This window comes from Symsagittifera roscoffensis, chromosome 6, assembly GCF_963678635.1.
Source record: "Symsagittifera roscoffensis chromosome 6, txSymRosc1.1, whole genome shotgun sequence".
Classification (NCBI taxonomy): Eukaryota; Metazoa; Xenacoelomorpha; order Acoela; family Convolutidae; genus Symsagittifera; species Symsagittifera roscoffensis.
In genome coordinates this window covers 22,135,315-22,159,362 of record NC_087067.1, presented here as the reverse complement: position 1 = coordinate 22,159,362, position 24,048 = coordinate 22,135,315, and the positions used below count along the sequence as shown (strand labels likewise).

Below are 24,048 nucleotides of genomic sequence, written 5' to 3'. Positions count from 1 at the left end.
AAACCTACGACAAACTGCCACTTACTAGGTGGTTGGATAAGTCAGGGCATCCTTTACCCGGACACCCTGACCCTTCCAGTAGAAACGGCCGCGGGGATAAAGGTTTTAGCCAGAGGCGAGCCCGTTCCGTTGGATCTGCTAGTACGATCCAATTTGGTACAGCAAGAACTTACCAGGCTGGGTATAAACAGCATGGCCCTATTGAACGGGACGGTGAACGTGGCGCCGGACGTCATGGGAAAGCTCCGTGACTTGTTGGACAGGGAAGTGGATCGGCATGATCGTGAGTGGATGGAGACCATGCAGCGGTTGACTGTCACCGAGAGAACAGAGAAGAGGCCAGTGTCCATTCGCAGCCGAGGCGTTGAACGGGATTGCAGGTCGATAGTCAACCAGCTGGTGAGCTCGATGCCGAAGGAGGTCTTGTTGAGAACTTCGTTCACTGAATATGGGACACTGAGTCAGAACCAAGCCACTGAGGAAGTCAGGATCAAGTCGAAATCGAGCTTCGCGAGGAGAGTGCATTTCACGGATGCGAAAAATGAATACGAGCCGAGCCCAGATTGTTCGTCCGGGGACGAGACAATGTCCGGGGAGTCTGATACATTCGTGCCAGTCAAGGACGACTTGTCTGAGGAGTCAGACACCTTTGAGCCCGTGCAGGACGACCTGTCCGGGGAGAGGTTGACGAGAACACCTAGGGGCAGAATTTTGTCCGGGGAGTCGGGTTCAAAGCGACCAATGGACAGAGTTTTGTCCGGGGAGTCGAGAAACATCTCGGACAACTTGGAATATGATGTTGGGGAGTCAGTCAACTCAAGTGTTGACTCGAGGCCCCAATCCTGGGACAACACATCTGAAACAATTTACAATTCGGACATGTCAGAGATCGCAATCCACTCCTTATTGGTAGATTGGAAAAAGCGCGGGCTGGACCGAGAAACGCATCAGGATCCAGACAGGGACAGATACACCTCAGATGAAGAGGGCACTGTGGTAGATAATGCCGCAGACGAGCTCGAGCTGATAGCAGTCTCGAAACGCCCAACCAGATTGTTGCCACATGGTACGGTCGTTCGTACCAATCTGGAACCATCTGTGCAGGAAGCGACGCCTTTGAAAAAGATATGGTGTGTCAAGTTGATGGACGATGCTCATGCTCCGGAGTTAATGAGTGGGCAAATGAACGTGGTAAAGACGTATTTGAAAGCCAGGTACAGGCTGTCGGATCTCCTAAGGGCTCAACGAAATGATAGAATGACGAGCAGTCTGAAGAGATGGATCGAGAATGGAGCACCTGACAAGGGAGACTTGGAAGTAGATAGCTACAAGATCTTGAAGCAATTCTATCTGAAGAGAAGCGACTTGTTGTACCTGAACAAGGACGGAATCGTAGCCTGTAAACGTAAAGAGGAGGACAAGGTCCTTTATAAATACAATTCAATAGTGTTACCACAGTTGTACCAAACCGAATTGCTCTTTCGCTCACATGATCAGATGGGCCATCAAGGCGTGGACAAAGTGTACAACAGGATACAGAAACGATTCGAATGGCCGGGATTGAAGAAGGCTTGTGAAAAGTGGATCGCCGCATGCCTGTCATGTCAGCAGGCGAAGGATCTCAGGAAACTAAGGTTCCCCCTACAGTCAATAGAGTCATCGGGGTTCAACGAAGTGGTGCAAATTGATCATCAAAAAATCAGCATGACAGCAACGGGCTATAATCAGGTGCTGGTAATGATCGACCATTTTACGAAGTATGCGGAGGCAGCACCCTGCATGACAGCATCGGCGGAAGAAACATGCGATCATTTGATAAATGTGTGGATAGCGAGGCATGGCTGCCCCATCACGTTCCAATCGGACAATGGCAAAGCATTCGTGGGTGATCTCAAGAAAGGAGTTAATGAAAAGGTCGCAGGTAGCGCAGGCCCACTCGAACACTTATCACCGGCAAACGAATGGCCTAGTCGAGAGGCAAAATCGCACACTGGTATCCATGCTGAGAGTCTATTGCTCGCGTTACATGGATGACTGGGACAAGCACTTGCCGCAAGTTATGGGTGCTTACAACAGCACGGAGCATTCCACCACGGGAATAAGTCCGCACATGATGCTAACGGGTCACGAAAAAGCGCTTCCGTTGACGTTTTTTTACCCTGAATATGAGGGGAAGAGAACAGCACCGCAAACATACGTGCGGGATGTTATCAGAAGACAGCAGGAACTCAATGACTTATGCAGGAGAAACACGCAACAGGCGCAAATTAGACAAAAAAGGAGGTTCGATAAAAGGACAGCCGATGCAAAAGCCTACTCAGTTGGCGACTACGTCTGGGTGTTCCAGGAAGTGGTTCCACCAAAAGGAACCAAGAAATTATTAAAGAAATGGCGTGGTCCATTTCAGGTAACAGAGGTGCACCAAGGAGGTCGTTTTTATCGACTGAGCACTGGAAGAGCAGCTCATTACGAAAATATCAAACCACACAATGCCTCGTCAGAGGTTTGGTGCATCCCAGCGGACATGCAAGAGGGAGACTATTTGATAGTGGATCCTGCTTGTGAAGTGAATGAAAGGGGTACTCGCGACAAAAACGACGGGAATGAGGTGGTGGATGATTGCGACCTACCACTGGATCTGGAGTTGACCGAGCGAGTAGAGGTGGACGATGAAACTCTACCTTATGCCGAGGAAGACTGGGATTGCCCGGAACAAATTGAAATTGAAAAAGGAATACAGCCTGATTTTCCTCTCACCATGGAAACGCGCCAGAGCAAGAGAGGAAAAATAAAAAGAAATACAATCCGTACGGCGAGGATTTCGTCGTAGACAGGATAGTTGTAAGTGATATGATGGACTCGCTGGTAGGACTGGACGAAGTGGCGGTGCTAGAAGAAATAGACTTGGTGAATGACATGGATCAGGATTGGATCGACGATCGATCAGAACCAGAAGTGGAGTTCGAACCAGAAGCGGAACAGACTCATGAGCAAGAACTAACGAACTTGCGCGTGCTCGAATGGCTCCATGATCTGCCGACAGATCCAAAAGAGACGATCCTGACGATTCAGGACGTCGATAAAGACGGCATCAAATACATCAGTCGTGACAATTCCGAGTCCAACTGGGTCGCCTCAGATGGTCCTCTACGTGTTCCACAATCCAACCTCGATCTCCTAGACTTTGGGCGATCGACGGGGACGTCGATGGATATTTTTGTCCGGGGAGTGGGGGTAGGACTCACCCACACCAAAAATCTGATAATAAAAAAATTGAAATCGGCAAGAGAAACCGGAGAACTAGAGACAGAGGGCGAGAATGCTAAAAAACCACCTTTTGGACGAATTTTTGAATCGTATTTTGATCTACCGAAGCATTATTCAAACAATATCGTCATAACAAACAGCGATTTCATACTCACGGAACGCACGTGCGCTATAGCGATAACCGCGGACGTAAGCTTCAAAACAGCACTAGCGGCTGATTTCAAAAGAGAGTATAAGAACATCGAATTTTTATGGAAACAGAGGCCTGTTTGGGAGGGATGATAGCGCTGCCCCCTGTTGCATCACAGATACCAGGGAAATATTTGTGTTTCCTTGTTACCAAGGCCACTGATAGGCAACACGTAGATCCAAAGAGCTTGGTATTCGCCTTGACTCGACTTAGGGATTTTTTGGTTGAGAGAGGAGTGACCTCTCTCTCGTTACCAGTATATGATCCCAATAGGGGAAGGCTACGTCCGAGAGAGTTGTACGCACTTGTACATGTGATATTTTCAGAAACTGACATAGAGGTTTACTTACATAAAAAATACTATCTGAGCATATGCTAGGAATTGCGTTTGGCGATAAGTGGTTTTTATTAAGTTACTTGATAAGAATTAGTGTCAAGTTTTAGAATAGGTTAGGTTTTAGGTTCAATATTAGGAATTATGTTCTTATGTGATAATATAGATGTTTATGTGTTTATGTGTTATGTTATTGTTATGATATGTTTTATGTTTCGTGTCATAAAAGACCTAGAGTACTCCAGGTCATCAAGGTGACAGCGCTCATTTGTGCTACCCTGAAAAAGATACAGGTGGACGATCCACCTTGGTGCTAAATTTTTAAATCAGAATTGAGAAGAGAATTTCAATGGGGAGTTTTAAAGAGTTGAATTATGTTTAATCCAAAAATGATGGTTTTAAGTCGCGACTTGTTTTTTAGATCTTGATTGATCAGAAATTGTTTATTGAATTCATTGAATCAAACGAGACAGGAAGAAACTACACGACAGCAAGGATCAACACGATAAGAAATGGGTGACACGAACGAACTTATGGAGTTCCTCTCAGCGTGTCTAGGAGCAACTCTAGACGAGATCTATCAGCGGCTGATCGATTGTGATTTTACACGAGAAGACCCGGGGCTGGCGATGTTTGTGGTCGCGCTCCTCAATGCATTAGGACGAGAGGGTCGAGGGAATCGCCCTACGGAAGTCGTGTTGATGTTGGCCTTCGGTGAGTCCGGGACCGCCGAGAGAGGTCGATACCGACTGATGAGATGGCGGCGTGGAGAAATGTCTGGCCACGACCTGGCTCGTGAGCCAGGACTAGGTGAACATTGGGACCACCGGCTAGGTGAGATGCCCTTAACCGTCCAACCTGCGCAGCCACTCATCGGAGCAAAGAGACAACGTGATGGGCCAGGCCCGTCACATTCGGTTGACTCTCCAACAGCTGCTCCTCCTCCGAAGAGAGTGAGGGTGAGTGAAATAAAGATCCAGACGTCGGAGACGATCGAGACGCTGGAGAAGAAGGAGAGAGATCGGAGCGAGCTGTGTGCCAAACTCCAGGAGTATAGTGCGATAGCTCGAGAAAGAGACGAATGGAAGAAGAAATATGAAGATCTGCAGGTGACCTACAAGGAGGATGAAATAAAGCACCTGAAGGAGCTGTATTTGGCAAAGGTGAGCCAAGTGTCACAGGAAGTTCTGGCGACAATGAAATCCTCGGAGGGATCCAGCGACACACGCCCCAGGACAAGAGTACAGGAGCTGTGTGCATCGAGAGGGCCCGAGGCTTTGGATTTACGTGCATCGAGAGGGCCCGAGGCTCCTCAGCAGACACAACCGTCTGCTTCCAGTCAAAGGAACACGATACCGGACCCTTCTGACACCTACCACGCTCCTCAGTTCCAAGAATCGTTCAACCAAGTGGCCAGAGCAATAATGGATGAGATCAACCGAACCACTGGGCGGACATTGGGTAGGAACGTTCCTTCCCAACGTCGTGATCATTCATCCAATAGCTCGGAGCGAGCACCCCGCACGGTAGTGTCCTCGGGGACTGCGCATGGCAGAACCTTTCAAAATTCCCGCGTGGTAGACATTAGGAAGAATCTGATGGCACGTCACCAGTTCACGCAAGTAGCTGCGGAGCATCCTCGAGCCTGCCTGAATGACATGAGCTGGAACCCCGCTACGAGCGACCAGGTAATTCCCCTAGGGAGTCTCCACTTGATCATAGGAGACAGTTTGGTGAGGGATCTGAATGAGATCTTCGTCTATGGTCAGACTACCACTCTGTCCTTTGGAGGAGCCTCAGTGGCTCAGGTCATCAAGATGATGGAATTCCAGAGCGAGGATCACCTGGATACGCTGGTGATAATGCTGGGAACCAACGACGTCTCGAGAGCCCCAGTGACTCCGGAGAGCAAGTGGGAGCCTCTGTTGGTATGCCTCCTGAATGAACTGAAGAAGAAGTACAGGCCCAGGTTTGTGATGCTGTGCACGATACCACAAAACCCGCTGGTGGGCACCACAGTGGCAGATTTCATGAATGGCAACCTGACACGGTGGAATGAAATGATCCGCAATCTGGTGGGAAACAACCCTGGCGAGCTGCGACTTCTGGATCTCGAGAACTTGCTGCGCATGATTGATCACATCGCGCTTGCCAGAGATGGAATACATTTCAACACCCAACGAGGGAGACACTGGGTCAATGATGTATTTCAGACGCAGTTGAGGGAAGTGGAGCAGGATTCGAGGGCGACCAGTTCTCTGGCTCGGACCAGCTCGACCGGAGGAAGTAGAATAAGGGCAAGCGTGCCCGAATCCCTCGTCAACCGCCTAGGGCCCTTGGCAATGGAGACGGCTGCAGCCACACCCATCGCTCCGAGCTCAAACGTAAGAGAGAGGTTAGGGACTGCTCCCCCTCCCAGTACACAACCGCTCGAAAGCCGACTCGGGAGATCAGTGGTTCAGAACAGGAGTAACTCCCAGGTCGTGTCTAGGAGGAACGATCCGCCCGCCACGGCAAACCCTGCTTCAGCAGCAGGACCGTCTACGAGCGCCGTGCCAGCGGAGGGAGTTGAACCAGGCAGCGTGCTGCTTTGGAACCGATCAGACCCTAGTCATTGGGGACACTACAAGACGGACATGTCCACGAAGTTGAACATGAATACCCTGACGTGTCGGGGGGCGCAATGAAAATGATTGGCGGAGAAAGTCCCACAGTATCGCGACTATATCGGATACCGGGCGTGGATTGGCTGCTAGCAGAGCAGGAGCAGTTCAGTTCCACGACTACGCTCCGGCACGCAGACTTGAATGGGTTGCCTCAGGACAATACCTTTGGACCTTTGAATACCCGGTCTCTTACGGACGTCCGACAGAGAGCCCGGGAACTGACGCCACCTGCTCGCAAGGGCAAGTTTCAGGCAGAGAACAAGCCCAATAAGAAGCATCACAAGATGTACAGGCAGTTTGCTAAACCACCCGGTCAGACGCCTGGCGAGTATTCAGAGGACTACCCCCGAACGACCACGGTGGATGGAGATGACAAGAGATATGGGAAACTGAAGGCCCCAATAGGCGACGGCCTGTTTGCAGCTTACGATCCCTTAGAGATGAAAGCTGCAAAGTATCTGATTGTGGCCAGTTCCGATTATCTCTATACGCCCCGTTCTCTCTTTTGGCCCGATGTGATTTTCTTGACGGCGCCTAAATTGGACTGGGGACAGGCAATAGGCATGATGATAAGTGTACGAAGGGTGGTCAGCATGGAGCCGCAGGTGATAGTGGTTGCAGGCTCAAAAGATCATCTGCAAAGCAGGGGCTTGTTGACACGTCTGACGGATGGGTCGATCCCGAGCAACGAGGTCGTAGGGGAGGCGATAATGACATTGCTCTCGGCGATGGCTGAGGTAGAAACAGCAGCAAAACATCGTTTCACCCAAAATGTAGTGAAGGTGGTCTTTGTGTTGTCACCAGGGTACGCTGCATTGCCAGAACCCCTTCAGTTTGTGTACACGATGGTCACAACGATAGCAGAGGGGAGGTTCAACGTGATAATTCCTGCCCCGAACAGAGTGGTAGACCCAGACAATTACTACCCGTCCCGATCTGAGCTTCCCGCCGTTTGGGCTGACATTTCCAATGCCATACAGGGACTCAAAGATTGTAGCACAACTCGGTTGGTGCTAAGTGAGGTTCTGGGGTTGGAGCTGTCCAACTTTGCCAGATTGTTGAAGTTAAGACCAGGGGTAGATGACGATCATCTGTTAGTACAACAGGTGGCTGATGATCTCTGGTTCAGACAGATGGATCATACCGAGAATGAGCAGGGCAGGACAGTCAGGAAGATCATGACGTCAGCGGAAGAAGATCTCATGGCAATGGCTTTGCGCACGAAGCCACACAACAACGTATGGTTGTACTTGTCACCAAGGCTGCGCACCTTGGGTGAGGACGCGTTCGAGCATGCGCCGGCAGTGATAAAAGAGATACACGTGTATCTGAAGAACTTGTTTGATGCCCGGGAGTTAGCTGGGGGCATGATGTTGAAATTGATGCAGGACGTAAACACGATGGCACTGGACAAGTTCCAAGCTGACGTACTAGCCACGAGGGCACAGTGTGAACGATCGAATGCCATCTTGGGTGGAATGGGAGTGGGATGGACGCCATCCTTCCTGTCGACGTGCTATCCTAGGGTATCCCGGAACCTGATCGCGAGTGTTGTCAAAGATATCAGGAAGTTGTCGATTGGCCTGATATTAGCCCTATACGTGACATTTGGTCATGAAAATTTCGTGAAGGGACCGGCGAATTTGAGATTGGATGGACTCCTGACTCTGATTGCCATGACCTACGGTCGACTGGGTGATGTGCTTGTGCTGTTGCGTTACCCTGAACAACTTCAGGGACCAAGTCGTGAGTTCAATGCACAGTTGGAAACCGCCTCGCTCAGGAAGATGAAAGACTGGAGGACTCTCCTGCTCCAATATCTCTTGCAACAGAACAGAAGCGTCACGGGAGAAGATAAGGTGGCGACGGATGCGGGTGAATTTAAGCAGTATTGTGGCATGCCCTTGCTGACAGATTTGGCTGTCATGATGCGGATCGATCTGTTGGCTCTGATTTACGGACTGCGGGAATTCGTCACGGTGGTGTATGGACCGGTGATGTCTTTCGCGTTCCCGGACGTGCAAGTCAAGGCATACAGGAATTCTGTGTTGTATGTCAACCTGGTCTCAGTCGTGGACTGTTCCGTGCTGAATTGGGTAGAGCAGAGGGAGCTGAGAGGGCTGGCCAGCGACGATAGGCTGTTCGGAAGAGTAGCGGAGCAAGGTTGGGTGTTGATGGATTTCAACAACCACTTCAAGTGCCGAATGGGCCGTGAGGACCTTTCTCACATCCAGTTTAATCCGAAGCTTTGGAATTTGAGACCAGTAGTGAAGGATACAGGAGCGGCTATGGGAGTCCCACTCATACCAGAGGCCTATGCACACGCGAAAGAGAACCAGCAAGCGAGGCTTTCTGGGTCCAGGCCGCTGCCGGATCAATGCCCTCGATATTCACCGATAAGGAGGATGTTGTTGGGAGTCACATCTCCCATCACTGCCCCTCGCATCGGTGCAGCTCGTGATGCAGAGAAGAGAATGCTGAAGTGGAGTGAAGGGATGGAGCCGCGCTTCATCGGCTGGAATGTTGCAGCCGCGCACACGTTTGACTTCTCATTTCCTGATGCTTGGAGTAGGAAAAAGATCAAGGCACTACCTTCCAGGAGACCAGAGGTCTCGGCTGAAATGTGGAACGAAGTGTATACTCCCACGGATGATTTATCAAGACTGAAGTGGTCAGGAGAAGCGAAAGTAGTGATGCTGGAAGTGGCAAGGGAGAGCAGAGGAGGCTCATACATAACTATAGAGGACCTGGCACCACATGGCGAGGAGTCCGTAGAATTCCTGGTGAACGATGAATTGTTTTATCACACAGGAGACGACGATGGGGAAGTCGATGGGAGTCTATTGCTAATGACGCCATCGTATTTCATGTCCCTTACAAAGGAGGCGTCGGCCGACTTACCCCCGATGGACCCAATAAGCCAGGCGAGAGAATGCCGAAGCAGGGATCCGCAAAGATTGCTCCATGAGTCACCGAGGAGGAGAAAAATCGAAGAATCAATGAGGGTATCCTTCCTGAGTACGCTACCGGAAGAAGAATGGGAGAGATATCAAAGTGAATTAGAAGGCAAGACAGGGGCAACCTGGATCCGAGTGAACTTCATAGAAAGGTCATGGGACGTGATACGACGATATGGGACGTTGTCCATAATGAAGGTGGGATTGAACCAAACCATCATGCGTGAGGTCCTGCAGAAAATAGTGAATTCCATGGAGTCGGATGTTCTGACCGAGTCAGTTACAGAAGACAGTGCCGATGATCAGCAGGTCACAAAGAAATTACCCGTTAGACGAGCCAGAAAGGGGTTGAAGCGACTAAAAGGGAAGACAGGAAGTCGAGCCGTGAACCCGAGAGTGGTGAAGTCGAAATCCAGCACAGTGGTGGCCTCTCTGATGAGCGCAGGTCGTTCAGGCGAGAGCGGGCAAGGAGATGGTGCGACGCTGACCGGGGGAGAAAAAGAGAATCTGATACCCCCTATGCTCTTGGCAGGTCTGACCACGACAGCCGTGAGATCAAAGAAAACAGCACGAACCCTGGCAGACACTAAATTAGAGATGGAGATCATCAGTCAATGTGGATCTGGAGGACTTGAAGATTACAGGCCCTCGCGGACCAACATGGCCAAGTTGAAACTGGAAGGACAACTCGACGTGGTCGAGTACAGTCGAGTCACTGTGCCGGAATCGGTCCACATGGGAGATCCAGCAGGGGGTTATGTGGAGATGTTGAAAGCGAGAAACTCCGCGAGAGGGCACCTGATGGCTTGGAGCGAGAAGCGAGCCATGCAGGAATATCTGAAAGAGCTTACGGAGAATTCAAACTTAAATCGGAAAGAATACGGTACGGTAATGTCCTCTGAAGCGAACGAAATCGGATTAGAAAAACTACTAGAAATTTCTTGGAGGGCGGCCCTCCATAGATACTTCGACGAGACGATGCATGCACCTGCGACGGTGGCAGCGTACCTGGCTCACCCTTGCATGAGAACCGATCTGCAAGTACGGTTGGCTTGGTGCTTGATGGGCATCAAGAAGGCGGAATATGAAGCCAGTAATGATTCGAAATCACGGGAACAGGAGCTGGAGTTGATGGAAGCTCTGCGAGCGTTGATTTCAAAAGACGATTCTGCGATAGCGTGGGCTAAGCGTAAGGATGCCCTTTGCTTTGTCAGGTTCGTGGTGGATCGTATCCCCACTCCTGTTTTGGGAGAATGTATAAAGATCATTCGGCAAAAGGGAGTTGATTGCGAAAGAAACTTCCTTAGGGCACTCCTGGAACTATATCAGGATATGCCGTTGACTGTACCAAATAAGGAGTCGAATGACATGGAGAGCTATCGCAAGTTGGAAGAAGTGAGAAGATATTCCAACAAAGAATTGAAAGTGAGCCGGGAGTTGATTGAAGCAGTCAAGGGACAAAAAGACTTTGCAACACTAGGGAAACTGAAGTCGTTCCAATATGTGTCGGGCATACCGGGGATGGTGTATAATCCCTTCGTGAATGAAGAAGCCAGGGAAGCGTACTTCGACTATGAGCAAGTCATAGTACTCAATTTCTGGGTTGAACGGATGAAAGAAACTGGAATGCTGATGGTGGAACAACCCAAGCTGGGAATTATCTTGGTCGAACCCTCGGTTCCCGAGCTAAAGGGGCAAGTGAGTTTTGATTGTGGTTCGTGGGACGGTCCCTTGAAAACCAGTCTAGTAACGATGTGGGAACTCATGAAGCCTTCTTGGTGTCCTCATCCTAACGCCGGTTTAATCTGGGATATGACGGCGGTTATCACGTTAGACCTAGATGATGACGCGAGTTTACATGATCTGGCCATGATACACCATCTGCTGGCCATGAGGTTGACGAAGCGGAAGAGCAACCCATCCACGGAGCTGTCCGAGAAAGGTCCATCGAGCAATTGGTTGAAGCAAGGCACATGCTTGGCTCAACATAGTGGGATGGAAGGTCATGTTTGTAACTTGGGGCACTGCCTGATTACGCTGAGCGAGCAGCATCGACAACTGGCACGATTGTACTTCCCCCAGCGTGGAAGTATTCCCTGGAGCATTGCAGACAGAGCAGAAGATCGGACGCTGGCGAGAAGCTCTGGAGAACGAAATGAATCTGAAAGATAGTGAAGCCTATCATAAACCTACTGGTTCAAAATATCTGGTGGGTTCAAGCTCCGCACCATATTGCAATAGTAGGTACCCTACACACATGGTGGTGATGGATGCGAGGACGCAGCAGGTGTTGATTGACCAACTTTTCTCTGTGCCAAAGTGCGTGAGGTTGGCCAGAATGTCGGAGAGGTCATATGATTTGTTGGCAAAAATCTTTCGGGCAGTCCTGAAGAGATCTGAAGGCGAGTTGCAAGACGTAGTGGGTGAAGAGTTTCTGAGATTGAACGAAGGTAATATGAGTGAGTTCCAGAAGCAGAAAGCGAGTGGAGCGTTACCCACTGAATTCCCCATCATAGAAGAGAAGGACGACTTACACAGAATTCTGATCGAGGTGGAACCGTTGCTGGGAGCCTCAGGGTATCGGACCCGAAGGAACATAGTGAGAACCCAAGGGGAGTATCCTTGCCACTGCTTGGCGCAGACGTTGTGGTACCCCAAACGCGGGAATCTGATGCTAGTATGGGACGTGGAGGAGTTGTACTCTACGGGGTTGCCCGATCAGAATAAACAGGTGTCAATCGTGGTGGTTAGTGCCATGCTGGCAGTGAGATGGTTGGAGGCTAACGCGGACACGAGTGAACAGGAGACGGCCGTGCCGACTCCTGAGCAGCTGAGCAACGTGAAGATGAGTCGTGAATTGGATCTTTTCAGAACCACCTGCAAGGTTCTGAGAATACCCAAAGCCATTGAAAGAATATGGTCAAGGCAAAGATTGATGCCTTGGTTCCGTGCAGTGATGACATCATGGATGTATGAACGCGCGAAGCGTCACATGTCGAGGAACACGGAAGCCTATCAATCTTTCCAGCTAGATATAGGACCGGGAGCCTATAAGAGAGTATTCCTGACGCACAGAAACGCGGTCACCACGGCGGTGAAGCGAGTAGCTGGAGCGCCTTGTGTAACTGAAGATGAGAAGAAAGAGGTCTTAAGAGCTGACCTAGAAAGAAATGTGAGCCTATGTCTTCACAACAGCTTTTGCAGGAACCGGGAGCAAAAGGTGAATGTGGACTTGCTACCTTGTTGCAAACCGAGGCTGTTGGAACAGGAGAGTTGGGGCACGGCCCGCAACTCCATGGACATGCTGGAGAAAGTCCTAGTAGAAAGCGAAGCTGAAGATCAGGATGGAGAAGCGATGGAATGAAGATGCTGAAAGAAGAGAACAAGTGAAGACGTGAGCAAAGAAGAAAAGAGAAGGAGATAAAACTTGATTGTCTTTGTGTGTTAAAACTTGAACCAATCAACCAAGTTTTGATTATTGAACTTGTTAAACTTTTTGGTTTGATTTAGTTTGGTCAAACCAGACTTTGAAAATTGTAACAATTGTTAAAATTGTTGAAAGCGAATTTTAGTTATATTACTTATGTATATATATAGAACATAGGTGAGTATATTTACCTATTTAAACATGACTGAACTTTTTAACCTGTGTAAGATACAATTTCACAGTGTGGCGACATGGTAAGTTTGGGTAAACTCGCTCGAGAAGGGTGAGTGACTCAATAACATTCCTAGCCACAGAGCTTATTAGTTTTAATATTGAAGGGACCGCATAAATAACTGATTATACTTGGTGAGTGATGTTAAGTTAATTTTAACGGGTGCGTTGCCGTGCCACGTCCCAACTTTTTAATCACAAAGAGCGAAAAGAAGTTTTATGGCAAGATGACGTAAGTAGTCAGAAAAGAAATTTTATCTAGGACACTCCTCATGGTGCAAATTTTGTGAAAATGTTGAAAGGCAGTGAGATGTAGTTCGATGCCATTTGTGAACACGTAGTGAGTTGAGGTGGAGTGGATAAATTTCAATTTCTTATACGATTTGTAAGATTGATTACAGAGAACTGGAACACTACTTGACGATAACCCGGTGTTATGCGATCAATAGGGACATTGATGGGGACTTGTCCGGGGAGTATGTGCCATTCTGCCAGATGGCACAGAGCAACCTTCCGACGACACGAAAAAAAAACGAATAAAGGCCTTAGGAACGAAAAAGTATTGCGAAGGAGGGTAGGAATATTCTAGAATTTTTTTAAAATAAAATTTCGATTGAAGAGTGGATATTTCGCAGAAATACAAAAAAGACGGCCATTTTGACGAAAAACGACGAAAAAACAGAACAACGAAAAATATTGTGGAAAACGGTCGCACAAGAGACGAAAAAGACGAAGCCTCTTATCGTGGCAACAACACACGATAAGACTCTTAGCAATGGAAATTGGTGGAGAAGGAAGCTTCGGTGGGGAAGGAATATTCCACGGAACCCTCCCGTGCCACAAATTGGAAGAGATAAGAACGTTATCTCAGGAAGAACACGGGAGCGGAGGCTTGGTCCCCCAGAGACTGTTTTATGTGAAGGGACTACATAAAACTGACTTTGTAGCTACTTGGATGTCGTAGAAGTCTGAATTAACACCGGTATAATTTGATATTTTAGAATATGAGTAGCTAGAAAGAGGAAAGGGTCAATCCATCTCCAATGGATTTAATATAGAACTGTCACACAAAAACATGTTAAAATAGGTTGTTCGAGCCGTGTTTTTAATTGCAATCAGGTAGTCTGAGGATCCGAGACTCAGCTAAGTGGTTGTGTTCGCATGTAAACGAAAGCTGATCAAAAGTCGTTTGACTGATGGCCTAAAAATAGTAACTTTTTACTTAGCCCTAATCAGACCAGAAAATCAACTGGCAGGGTCGAGACGGTGAAAAACGAGTAGGATTAAGGTAACTGACGCCTGCCAGTCGTTAATAGGTACTTTTTCTACACTCCGTCACTGTGTAGTATTTGGGCGAATGTTAGACATAAATCTTTGTTTTACCGCTAATTCAGACTGTTATCTTTTTGAAAATGATAGTTTTGTTTACAAATTGAGAGATAATCGTCTAAATTGGTGAAACTTGATGAGCTTGTCAATCGATCATCCATCGCTTTATTATGTTGGTCTGCTAAACGACTCATTTTTTCACTTTTTATGCTAAATGATTGGTCTGCTAACGATCGGTCCCCAGAAGTGATACCTGTGCCTTTGAACCTTATTGTCTGTACTTCGAATCTTTTTCTGTTTTCACGCAAAATTAGGAACCACAAATAATCATCGGACAGGGTCGAGTGATATATCTCATCAAAGAACCTTCTAGTCGTGATTCGAACGACATTAAAAATTGTTCAAAAAATTTTTCCTGGTGTTGAGAAAATTTGGTTCTGATTTTTTTTTGTTTTTCTTTTGAGCTAGTAAAGCAAACGAGTAACGTTTGTTATATATGAAAGTTGGAAATTTAGGCTTAAAAACTTGATTTTACCAAAACGGAAACTTGTTTGGGAAGCATCATTTAGCTCTTCTTTGACTACAAAATTTAGTAGAACTTTCGACCAATCAAAATGCAGCCAAATTTGAATTAACATTCAGTGCGATTTACTGTTTTTATGTACAGGGGTGGAGATTCTTTAGTAGATACAATAGGGGTGGTGGGGGTGTGGGGAGATTGTTTATTAGATCCGAGTTTCGCAGATCCGAGTTTCGCTCAAAATCTATAACCACGGCGGGCAATTGCATCCGAAGAGTCGAAATGTTTTATTGGAAAATCTGGATGTTCATCGCAGTATTTAAAAATTAGGCTAGCATAATTATCGGATAATCGACGATCTCGCATTTTGAACTTGGTCTGACAAAAAATTAAAGGTTGTTCGGCTTCAAATGTTGATTATTGAACTTGTTAAACTTTTTGGTTTGATTTAGTTTGGTCAAACCAGACTTTGAAAATTGTAACAATTGTTAAAATTGTTGAAAGAGAATTTTAGTTATATTACTTATGTATATATATAGAACATAGGTGAGTATATTTACCTATTTAAACATGACTGAAGTTTTTAACCTGTGTAAGACACAATTTCACTGTGTGGCGACATGGTAAGTTTGGGTAAACTCGCTCGAGAAGGGTGAGTGACTCAATAACATTCCTAGCCACAGAGTTTCTTAGTTTTAATATTGAAGGGACCGCATAAATAACTGATTATACTTGGTGAGTGATGTTAAGTTAATTTTAACGGGTGCGTGGCCGTGCCACGTCCCAACTTTTTAATCACAAAGAGCGAAAAGAAGTTTTATGGCAAGATGACGTAAGTAGTCAGAAAATAAATTTTATCTAGGACACTCCTCATGGTGCAAAATTTTGTGGAAATGATGAAAGGCAGTGAGATTAAGTATGATGCCATTTGTGACACGAATTGAGTTGTGGTGGAGTAAATGAATTTAATTTTCTAATGCGATTTGTAAGGTTGATTATAGGGAACTGGAACGCTACTTGACGATAACCCGGTGTTATGCGATCAATGAGGAGTCTATAACCACGGCGGGCAATTGCATCCGAAGAGTCGAAATGTTTTATAGGAAAATCTGGATGTTCATCGCAGTATTTAAAAATTAGGCTAGCATAATTATCGGATAATCGACGATCTCGCATTTTGAACTTGGTCTGACAAAAAAATAAAGGTTGTTCGGCTTCAAATGTTGCATGCAAAAAGCGTCGAAAAGCATTGATTGCTCATTTTAATTAATTCTGAGTGTCTGAAGTTTTTCCTACTAATTATAGCTAGTAATTAGTTCAAACCCGTCTCAGGTTATCATTATCTTCTCAAAAAATTTCTCGATGTTATTTTTATTCGGTTCCTGGCTTTCGTCCTAAATTATGTCGGTTCATTTTCCGTTTTTTGAACACCTTTTTTTAATCTGGTAGGGATTTTATTGTTTAAAGCATGGGTTTTGTTTCAATTTAAACAATTTTTACTTCTGAAACACGAATTTGTACATTTACTACGTCTGATTTTTTTTCTTCATTTTTTTTGTTTTTTTTTTTAATGTTCAAAAAGTTTCAGTTTATGTTATATCGACCTAGTCAACTTGTTTTGCGTAATTTTGTGGGAAAATATATCTACTTGAGATTATATGTTTAACGTTGGATGGGGCGGAAAAATATGGCAACCCATGGTAAAGTTTCATGGAAAAGCTTCAAGTTTATATAATAACATTTATTTATCAACCACCTTGAAGCTCTCAGGTGAAAAGTAATCATCGATAATTGTAATCGAGTTTGTTTTAATAAGAATTTTTTAAAATTGTTAATTCAAACGTTTTCGCACATTTTGTGCATCGTCAGGATATAAAATTTTTTATTTACAATAAAATGATCAAAGATCATGTATGAAATTCAAAAAGAACATGTTAGAAATTTTTAACCAATCACATTCTTACATCTGTTATTACGTAATCATTATTTCATCGATTATGACAATTTCCATACTTTTTTGTTATTTGAGTCATAATTTTTCGATTTGATGTTTTATCCAAACTGACATGTCAGTTTATTTTTTCAAAAATTGCAATTTTTAGTCATGTTTAAACATGTACTATAATTTTAATGTCAGCTCCCTGCTCCTGAACTCCTCGCGCGTGTTAATTCTGGGGCGTTCTTTCCAAATATGTAAGGCCTCCAGAGTGAGGAGTTTCTGTATGTTTCTGTACTTCTGAAACACGAATTTGTACATTTACTACGTCTGATTTTTTTTCTTCATTTTTTTTTTTTTTTTTTTTAAATATTCAAAAAGTTTCAGTTTATGTTATATCGACCTAGTCAACTTGTTTTGCGTAATTTTGTGGGAAAATATATCTACTTGAGATTATATGTTTAACGTTGGATGGGGCGGTTGGTTTTTGCATAATGAGGAAACAAACATATGAATCAAAGCTGGAATCCTTGTTGCAATCTGCTCAGTTTGTGAAAAAAGATGCAACCACTGATGAGGTGATACTGAAAATTGAGAAAGAACTTAACAAAGAGTTACTAGCCATGAACAAAAGAGACGAGATAAGTGATCAGTTATATTCTAAGATACGATCAACAGGGGGGCAACCCGCCCGTTTGTACGGTTTAGCTAAGGTACACAAGGATGAGACACCCCTACGACCTGTACTATCACTTCCCGGCAGCTCGTATGAGAATCTTAACAAAATGCTTGCGAAGTTTTTTGACAACATCGATGGAGCAAATATAGAAACCAATACTAAAGAGGCTAGAGAAAAAATAGAAAACATTGCTCTAGATCCGGATGAAACCATAATATCTCTTGATGTGAAAAGTTTGTACACCAACGTTCCCCTGAAGGAGGCAATTGAAATTGCTTTACAGAAGCTGTACAGCCAGGAGTCTCCTCCTGAAATTCAAAGAGCAACCATGAAAAGGCTTTTGAATATGGCGGTCAGCAAAGTATATTTCAAGTGTAATGATTCATGGTATGTACAAGTTGATGGTTTAGCAATGGGAGCGTCCCTCGCTGTAATTCTGGCAAACTTATGGCTGAAAGAATACGAATTTGCTCTACGACAACAAATACCGGTGGGAACGGGGGTACAGCAAATTAATGACAAAAACGGCTTGTGCCCATGTTGCAGCAGGAAAGTCACATATAGATCAAAGGGGGTTGAATGCGAGAGTTGCCGAAACTGGTATCATCTAAAATGCGGAAAAATATCCGATGACGTATACGCATCAATAACCGAGATAGTCTGGTACTGTGAAAGCTGCTGCCGAGCTAAGAACAAGGAGAAGGATACTCCCCAGGTGAAATTGTTCCTCAGGTATGTGGATGACATTGTATGAACAGTCAGAGGGGAGCCGAGTTGTCTTCTCGATGCCGCCAATTCTCTTCATCCAAATTTGCAGTTCACTCTAGAGAAAACTAATTCGGAGGGGAATTTGCCGTTCCTGGATTTGAACATAAATATATCGCAGGATAGGCGTGTAACTTGCAGTTGGTTTCAAAAACCAACAGATACAGGGACTATACTGAACTATAGAAGCTGCGCCCCAACTCAGTATAAGCGTAGTGTTATCCAAGGCACTGTACACAGGGTTTTTAGGAGTACATCTAGCTGGGAGCAATTTGATAAGGCTATGGAAACTAATAGGGCGCAATGGCTGACAAATCAGTACCCTGAAAATTGGTCCGCAAAGGTGGCTTCAGACGCCTTGTGCAAGATCATCGAGGGTAAAGGCAAGCCCCTGGATAGTGACAGGGGTTTGTCAGTTCAATCACCAAAGGATGAAAAGCCCCCAATGCTGATGGTGCAATATAGAGGTAACCAGAGCCAATATTTTGCTAACAGGTTACGAAAATTAACGAACGTTCAAGTGGTTTTCACCACAAGAAAACTACAATCATGTTTACCATCACTGAAGTCAGCATTTTCTAATGACCTCAAGTCAAGAGTGGTTTATAAACTGTCATGTAGTGGATGCACTTCCACCTATGTCGGACAAACTGTTCGACATTTGACCACTAGAATTGAGGAACATAGGAAAGCAGACTCACCGGTAGGCCTCCACCTTCAGCAATGCCAACTTGAGGGAAATAGCGCAGATCTTAGTTGGGAAATTATAGATAGGTCAAACAACCAAACAAAATTGCTAACACTAGAGGCAATACATATCAGGAAAGAGAAACCGGGCTTGAACACGCGCGATGAGTTTAGGAGCAGGGAGTTAACACTGAAAATTTAGTCCCAAAATATTTTTGGTTTTTTATTCAAAACGTTCATTTCTGTATGTTACTTGATTGATCTATAATCTCAGACTTAAGCTCAGCGCTCTTACCATCCCTGTCACATTCTCCCAAATGTTGCCCTACTGGCGAATCTTCCTTGTGATGCTCTTCAATCCGCGTGGTCAAATGCCGGACCGTTTGTCCAACATAGGTGGAATTACATCCACTACATGTGAGCTTGTAGACCACTCTGGTTTGTTTTGTTTTGTTTATTGTTTATAGTTTGTTTTGTTTATAGTTATTGTAACTATGTGTATCTTATGTTGTTATAATATTTTTATGAACTGATAGGAAAAAAACAGAAAACATTTGACATACACTTGTGTATTGAAATTAATTTCGATGTGCAATTAAAGTGTTTTTTTTTTTTTAAGTTTTGTTTTCGGTTCAGCAGGTTTCGACCGAAAGTTTGTCGCATTTGTTGGCTCTCGGTAAATGATTTCCATTTTTATTGGCTGTTTATGAACTTCATCTGATACAAAATGACGTTTTTGTAACTGTAATTTTTCAACTTTTGTCAAATTTTTTTATCAAGTAGTTTTTTCCAACAATTTTTCAAGAGTGTTTTTATACTTCTGTGTAACTGTATTTTCTGTTTTTCATTGATTATTTTGTATCACAATGTGTTTTTTTTGCATCGCAAGTGCTGCGAATCTCCGCTTCACCTCTGTGTGTTATTTTGTGTGTTGCAGCGGGATGGGTTGCCAAGGTTTCAAGCTTAATTTTGTTCTCTCTTAAGCTTTTGATGATAAAAGTTTTTTAGGTCAGTGTTCAAATTTTTTTTCGCCTCATCGGGTGATAAAAGTTTTTTAGGTCAGTGTTCAATATTTTTTAGCCTCATCGGGTGTCTATCCAAGTATTGTTGGCTTAGCAGCCGCTCGGGAAATGAAAGCTAACCTAGTGCTGGTGCTTCTTGACTGTTTTGATGAAATTGAATTAAGCTTTTGTTTCTGGTGCTTCTTTTTTTTACTGCTGTGCTTACCTTGTATCGCAAGTGTAGCGCAGCTCCGCTTTATCTCTTAGAAAAGTTTTCGAATCATCTGTTGGCTATGTTTTTAATTTGGTTTTTTATTATCAAACCATGAAATATTATGGAAATTCAAAAAGCTCAATGTGGCATAAATTATTTTTAAAATGATCAGTGAAATTTTTCAAACTGTGTTGGCAATGCTTATCCAAGGAAGTCCATAAGATGTTTTTTTAGTTGTCCTAATGGATAAGTGTTTTCCGAAATGGGAGACACTCTGAAATATTTTGCGTACGGCTCTAATTTGCTGGCTGAGCGGCTCTGCATTGGATCGTGTCCATCTGTGAAAGTTTCCGATTCATTTGTGAAGTGTGGAAAGATAAATGGCTGGTATTTAGAGTTTGCAAATCCTGGACATGAAAGTCTTTGGATGGGAGGATCTGCCACTATTAAGAAAGGATCATCAGAAGCAGTTGTTTGGGGAGCCATTTGGAAAATTGATGCTAACGATTTGAAGAATCTGGATTTTCAAGAATGTGTCCATGAAGGACTCTATTATCGAGTTAAGTCTCCTGAAGATATTTTAATAGTTGACTCAGAAAATCAACCGATTGATTGCTATACCTACATAATGAACGACAAAGCGATGCTATCGAAACCATCGCCTCAGTATAAACATGTTATTCTCTGTGGAGCTAAGCAGATAGACCTGCCAATTGAATACAGGGAAAATGTTTTGGAAGCTATTGAGACTAATGATAATGCTCAGGTGAAAGTTAATTTGTCTGTACTTCCCAACGGGAAAGTTCCTGTTTTCCGATCAGTTTAAGTTTAGATAGAACTAATGGTTTTGTGTAAAAGTTGCAAACTAACACTATCTAATAAATTGTATATTTGAGACTTGAAAACTCCTTGATCAAAAATGCACGCAAATTTTTTTTGAAGAGACGTTCTCGGCTTAAAAAACTAGAACCATAACTAGAGTTGCACCGGATAGTGGTATCCGGAATCGATATCCGGTTATCCGGCAACTTTTGATTTCGGCACGGATATCCGGTAATGTTGTAAGAGTATTCTAGCAAAATCATACGCAATATAAATTTGGTGGTTGGCGTTTTCCGCCACTTTTTCGTACGAGCGCGCGCGAGTTCCATAAGCCTTTAGCCAGCAGCCGCGAGCGTTTAACGTATAGGTTTTGACGGGCATCAAGCCGATCTCGGAAAGTACCGTCATTTTTTTCCTCGGGGTTTTTCCATTGTGACTGGCTTGGGAAGTAGAGCAGGCGATTTTTTCCGATTTATTTTCCATTCACTTCCCTGGAAGAAATTCCAATTTTTTCCCGACCAAAGTTGGGAATTAAAAGGAAAACGGTTTAGTTTTTGAAAAAATTTAAATTTTTTGTTTTAGCTCACACCATAGCCTAGCCTATAGGTTTTGGTCCCACAAGCCGGATGACCGGGTTCAAATCCTCATCATAGACAAAAATTTTTATCGAATTTTTTAAATGTGATATATAAAGTAAGAGTTTAGCGGTCATATATTTTAAAGTAAAAAAGATAGAAACATGCGGTCTTCACTATGATCCCTTATTTGACAAGGTCATATGCCCTGGGAACGAAATTTGGGTGGTAGATAAGGGTTAGAGGAAAATTATTTGTCACATTGGTTGTTTTCTGTGTCAAAACAGTTCCATATTAATGTCTCCTTTTGTATCAAACGGTCTGAGTATAGCCAGTAACCATAGTGGAAGGTAAAACATTTGATTAATCAACCACAGGTTGCACTTCGAGTCTCAGATTCAGGGATGAAACTAATTTTCTCATTTTTTTGATTTGATCGATTTGGTTTTTTCTTTCCATCTCGTTTAAAAGCAATTCAACTATATTTTTAGTGCTATCAATTGGAAATAGCAACCTGCCAAGGAATAGGAAAGTATCTGAAAACTCGTTCTATTAAAAAAAAACATTTTTTTTATAACTGAACAGTTTCAGTTCTTCATAAAGTTCTTCCAAATTAAAAATAGCTCATCCTCCTCTCACATCGTTTCTTGAATAATTTTTTGGCTTCAGCCTAAACAACAGGCAACGTTGCGCAGTAATTTAGAGCGGTAGCCTCATGACCGACTGGTCTATTTTTTTTTGCTGTCGGCTGATCGAAACTCGTGCAAAGTTTTGCTTCGCCTCTGTGTGAATTGTTTATGTTGGATTTTTAGAGTGAAATTTTTGTTGGTTCTTTTGATGAATTTTTTTTGGTCTTTTTTGAAATAAGTTTCTGGAAATTTGTTCTAAATGTAACGAGGGTTACCTATAATGTATTACCTGTTGGATTATATCGCTCAATTAAAAACTCTAATATTGAGCTGCCAACACAACAATTATCATTTTGCTTGGGCAATTATTAATTGGATCCAATTGTTGTATGAACTGCTCGAAAAAAAAGTAATTCTAATGTTAATGCATGAAGGCTCAAACATCAAAAAATTTTCGGGATAAAACTAAATCAAACTGAATTACATTTCATATTTAAGCAAATGCTTGTTTAAATCTTTCATTAAAGAGATACATTGATTGAGGGGAATTTTCCACTTGAAGTATAGAGTCAGAATTTGGATATAAAATACTCATTAAAAGTATTTGAAATCGAGTTTTCAGATAAGTTTTTGCCACTTACACAAAGACTTGGCATTCCCCTAAACTTAGTAGCCTCACCTGTTATTCCATTTACTAATTTGAAAAGTTGTCTCGACTTCCCAATACTATCAGTAAACTTAGTAATTGTTCTACTTTGTTAATTGTTAAAATGTATGACATTTATTACGGTCTTTATTGAACTTATTTCTTTTGTTTTAATTCAGCTTATCTAATTTTCAAATCAGTCAGATCTGTGAACTCTAAGTTGTTCTAAATTTGATTGAAAATCAGTATTTTTTCGTTTTCAAGAGAAGATAGAATTCGAAACATACTTATAATTTTAGGCATCAATGGGTTTACTTTTATACCGTAACCGAATAATCAGGGTGGGAGTTTAAACGTTTTTTATCCAATTATACATTAAAACATGTTTTTTACGAAAAAAAACACGTTTTTTATGTTTTTTTTTCGCGGCTACGTTTTTTTTGTTGATTGGCTTAAGAAAAAAATCTTTCGCGAACACTGAATTCAACAGTTGAATTGTTTGTACAAGAAAGTAATTTTCCCCGCTTTTTCGACGTCAAGTTGATTTCTCAAAGATCCGTAAGTCATTAACTGAGCCGATGTAACTCATTCCGGCCTGCAACTTCAACTGGGGAAAGTTTTGCACCGCGAAATCTGTGGTCGAGAAGGTTAGCTGCGTAGAAAATCAGCGAGCAAGTCAAAGCAACAGGCAATAAAACTGAGGTGTGAAACATCGAGCACTACTGCGTCATAACTTTAGCACTTTTGCGTCATTAGCCGAAAAACGGCTTTAATTGTGTATTTCAATCAAATTGTTTTAAACGTGTTTTTTCCCCGCTGTTTTAAACAGTTTTTATCCCTGTGTTTTAAACTGCTTAAAACAAAGTCCTCCACCCTGCGGATAATGATTGGAAAATGATTCATTACCTAGTACTGATACTTCAAAATCGGTTATTTCGAACTATTTTTTTTTATCAATATAAGATTCGCTGGACTCTGAAACTCTTTGGGGTGATCTATATACGAATTCAAAACCATAATTAATTATGTCAAGGTTGAAATCATCAGTAACAGTAATTGTGAAGTTTTTCTGTTGGAAAGGACTTCTCGTTCTTTGTCTAAATGTTCTACAAGTTTCACTTTGTCAATTCTTGTAGGTAATGCATCTTTACAATACTTGTTCGCTTCCCATTG

The 24,048-nt window shown here is 43.6% G+C and overlaps 2 protein-coding genes across 2 annotated transcripts in view; both read left to right on the top strand.

The window, feature by feature from the left end:
• LOC134847800 (citrate synthase, mitochondrial-like) overlaps positions 1 to 24,048 on the top strand; it is a 103,634-nt gene that overhangs the window by 67,128 nt on the left and 12,458 nt on the right. The gene's annotated exons all lie outside the window — the stretch shown is intronic.
• LOC134848648 (gamma-glutamylcyclotransferase-like) lies at positions 20,466 to 21,029 on the top strand. Its single transcript, XM_063866166.1, has one exon. The coding sequence runs from the start codon at positions 20,466 to 20,468 to the stop codon at positions 21,027 to 21,029; it is 564 nt and encodes a 187-aa protein (XP_063722236.1).

What these genes read in the sequence shown, in the direction of transcription:
- LOC134848648 (XM_063866166.1), top strand. Translation starts at nt 20,466, where the DNA reads ATGGGAGACACTCTGAAATATTTTGCGTACGGCTCTAATTTGCTGGCT.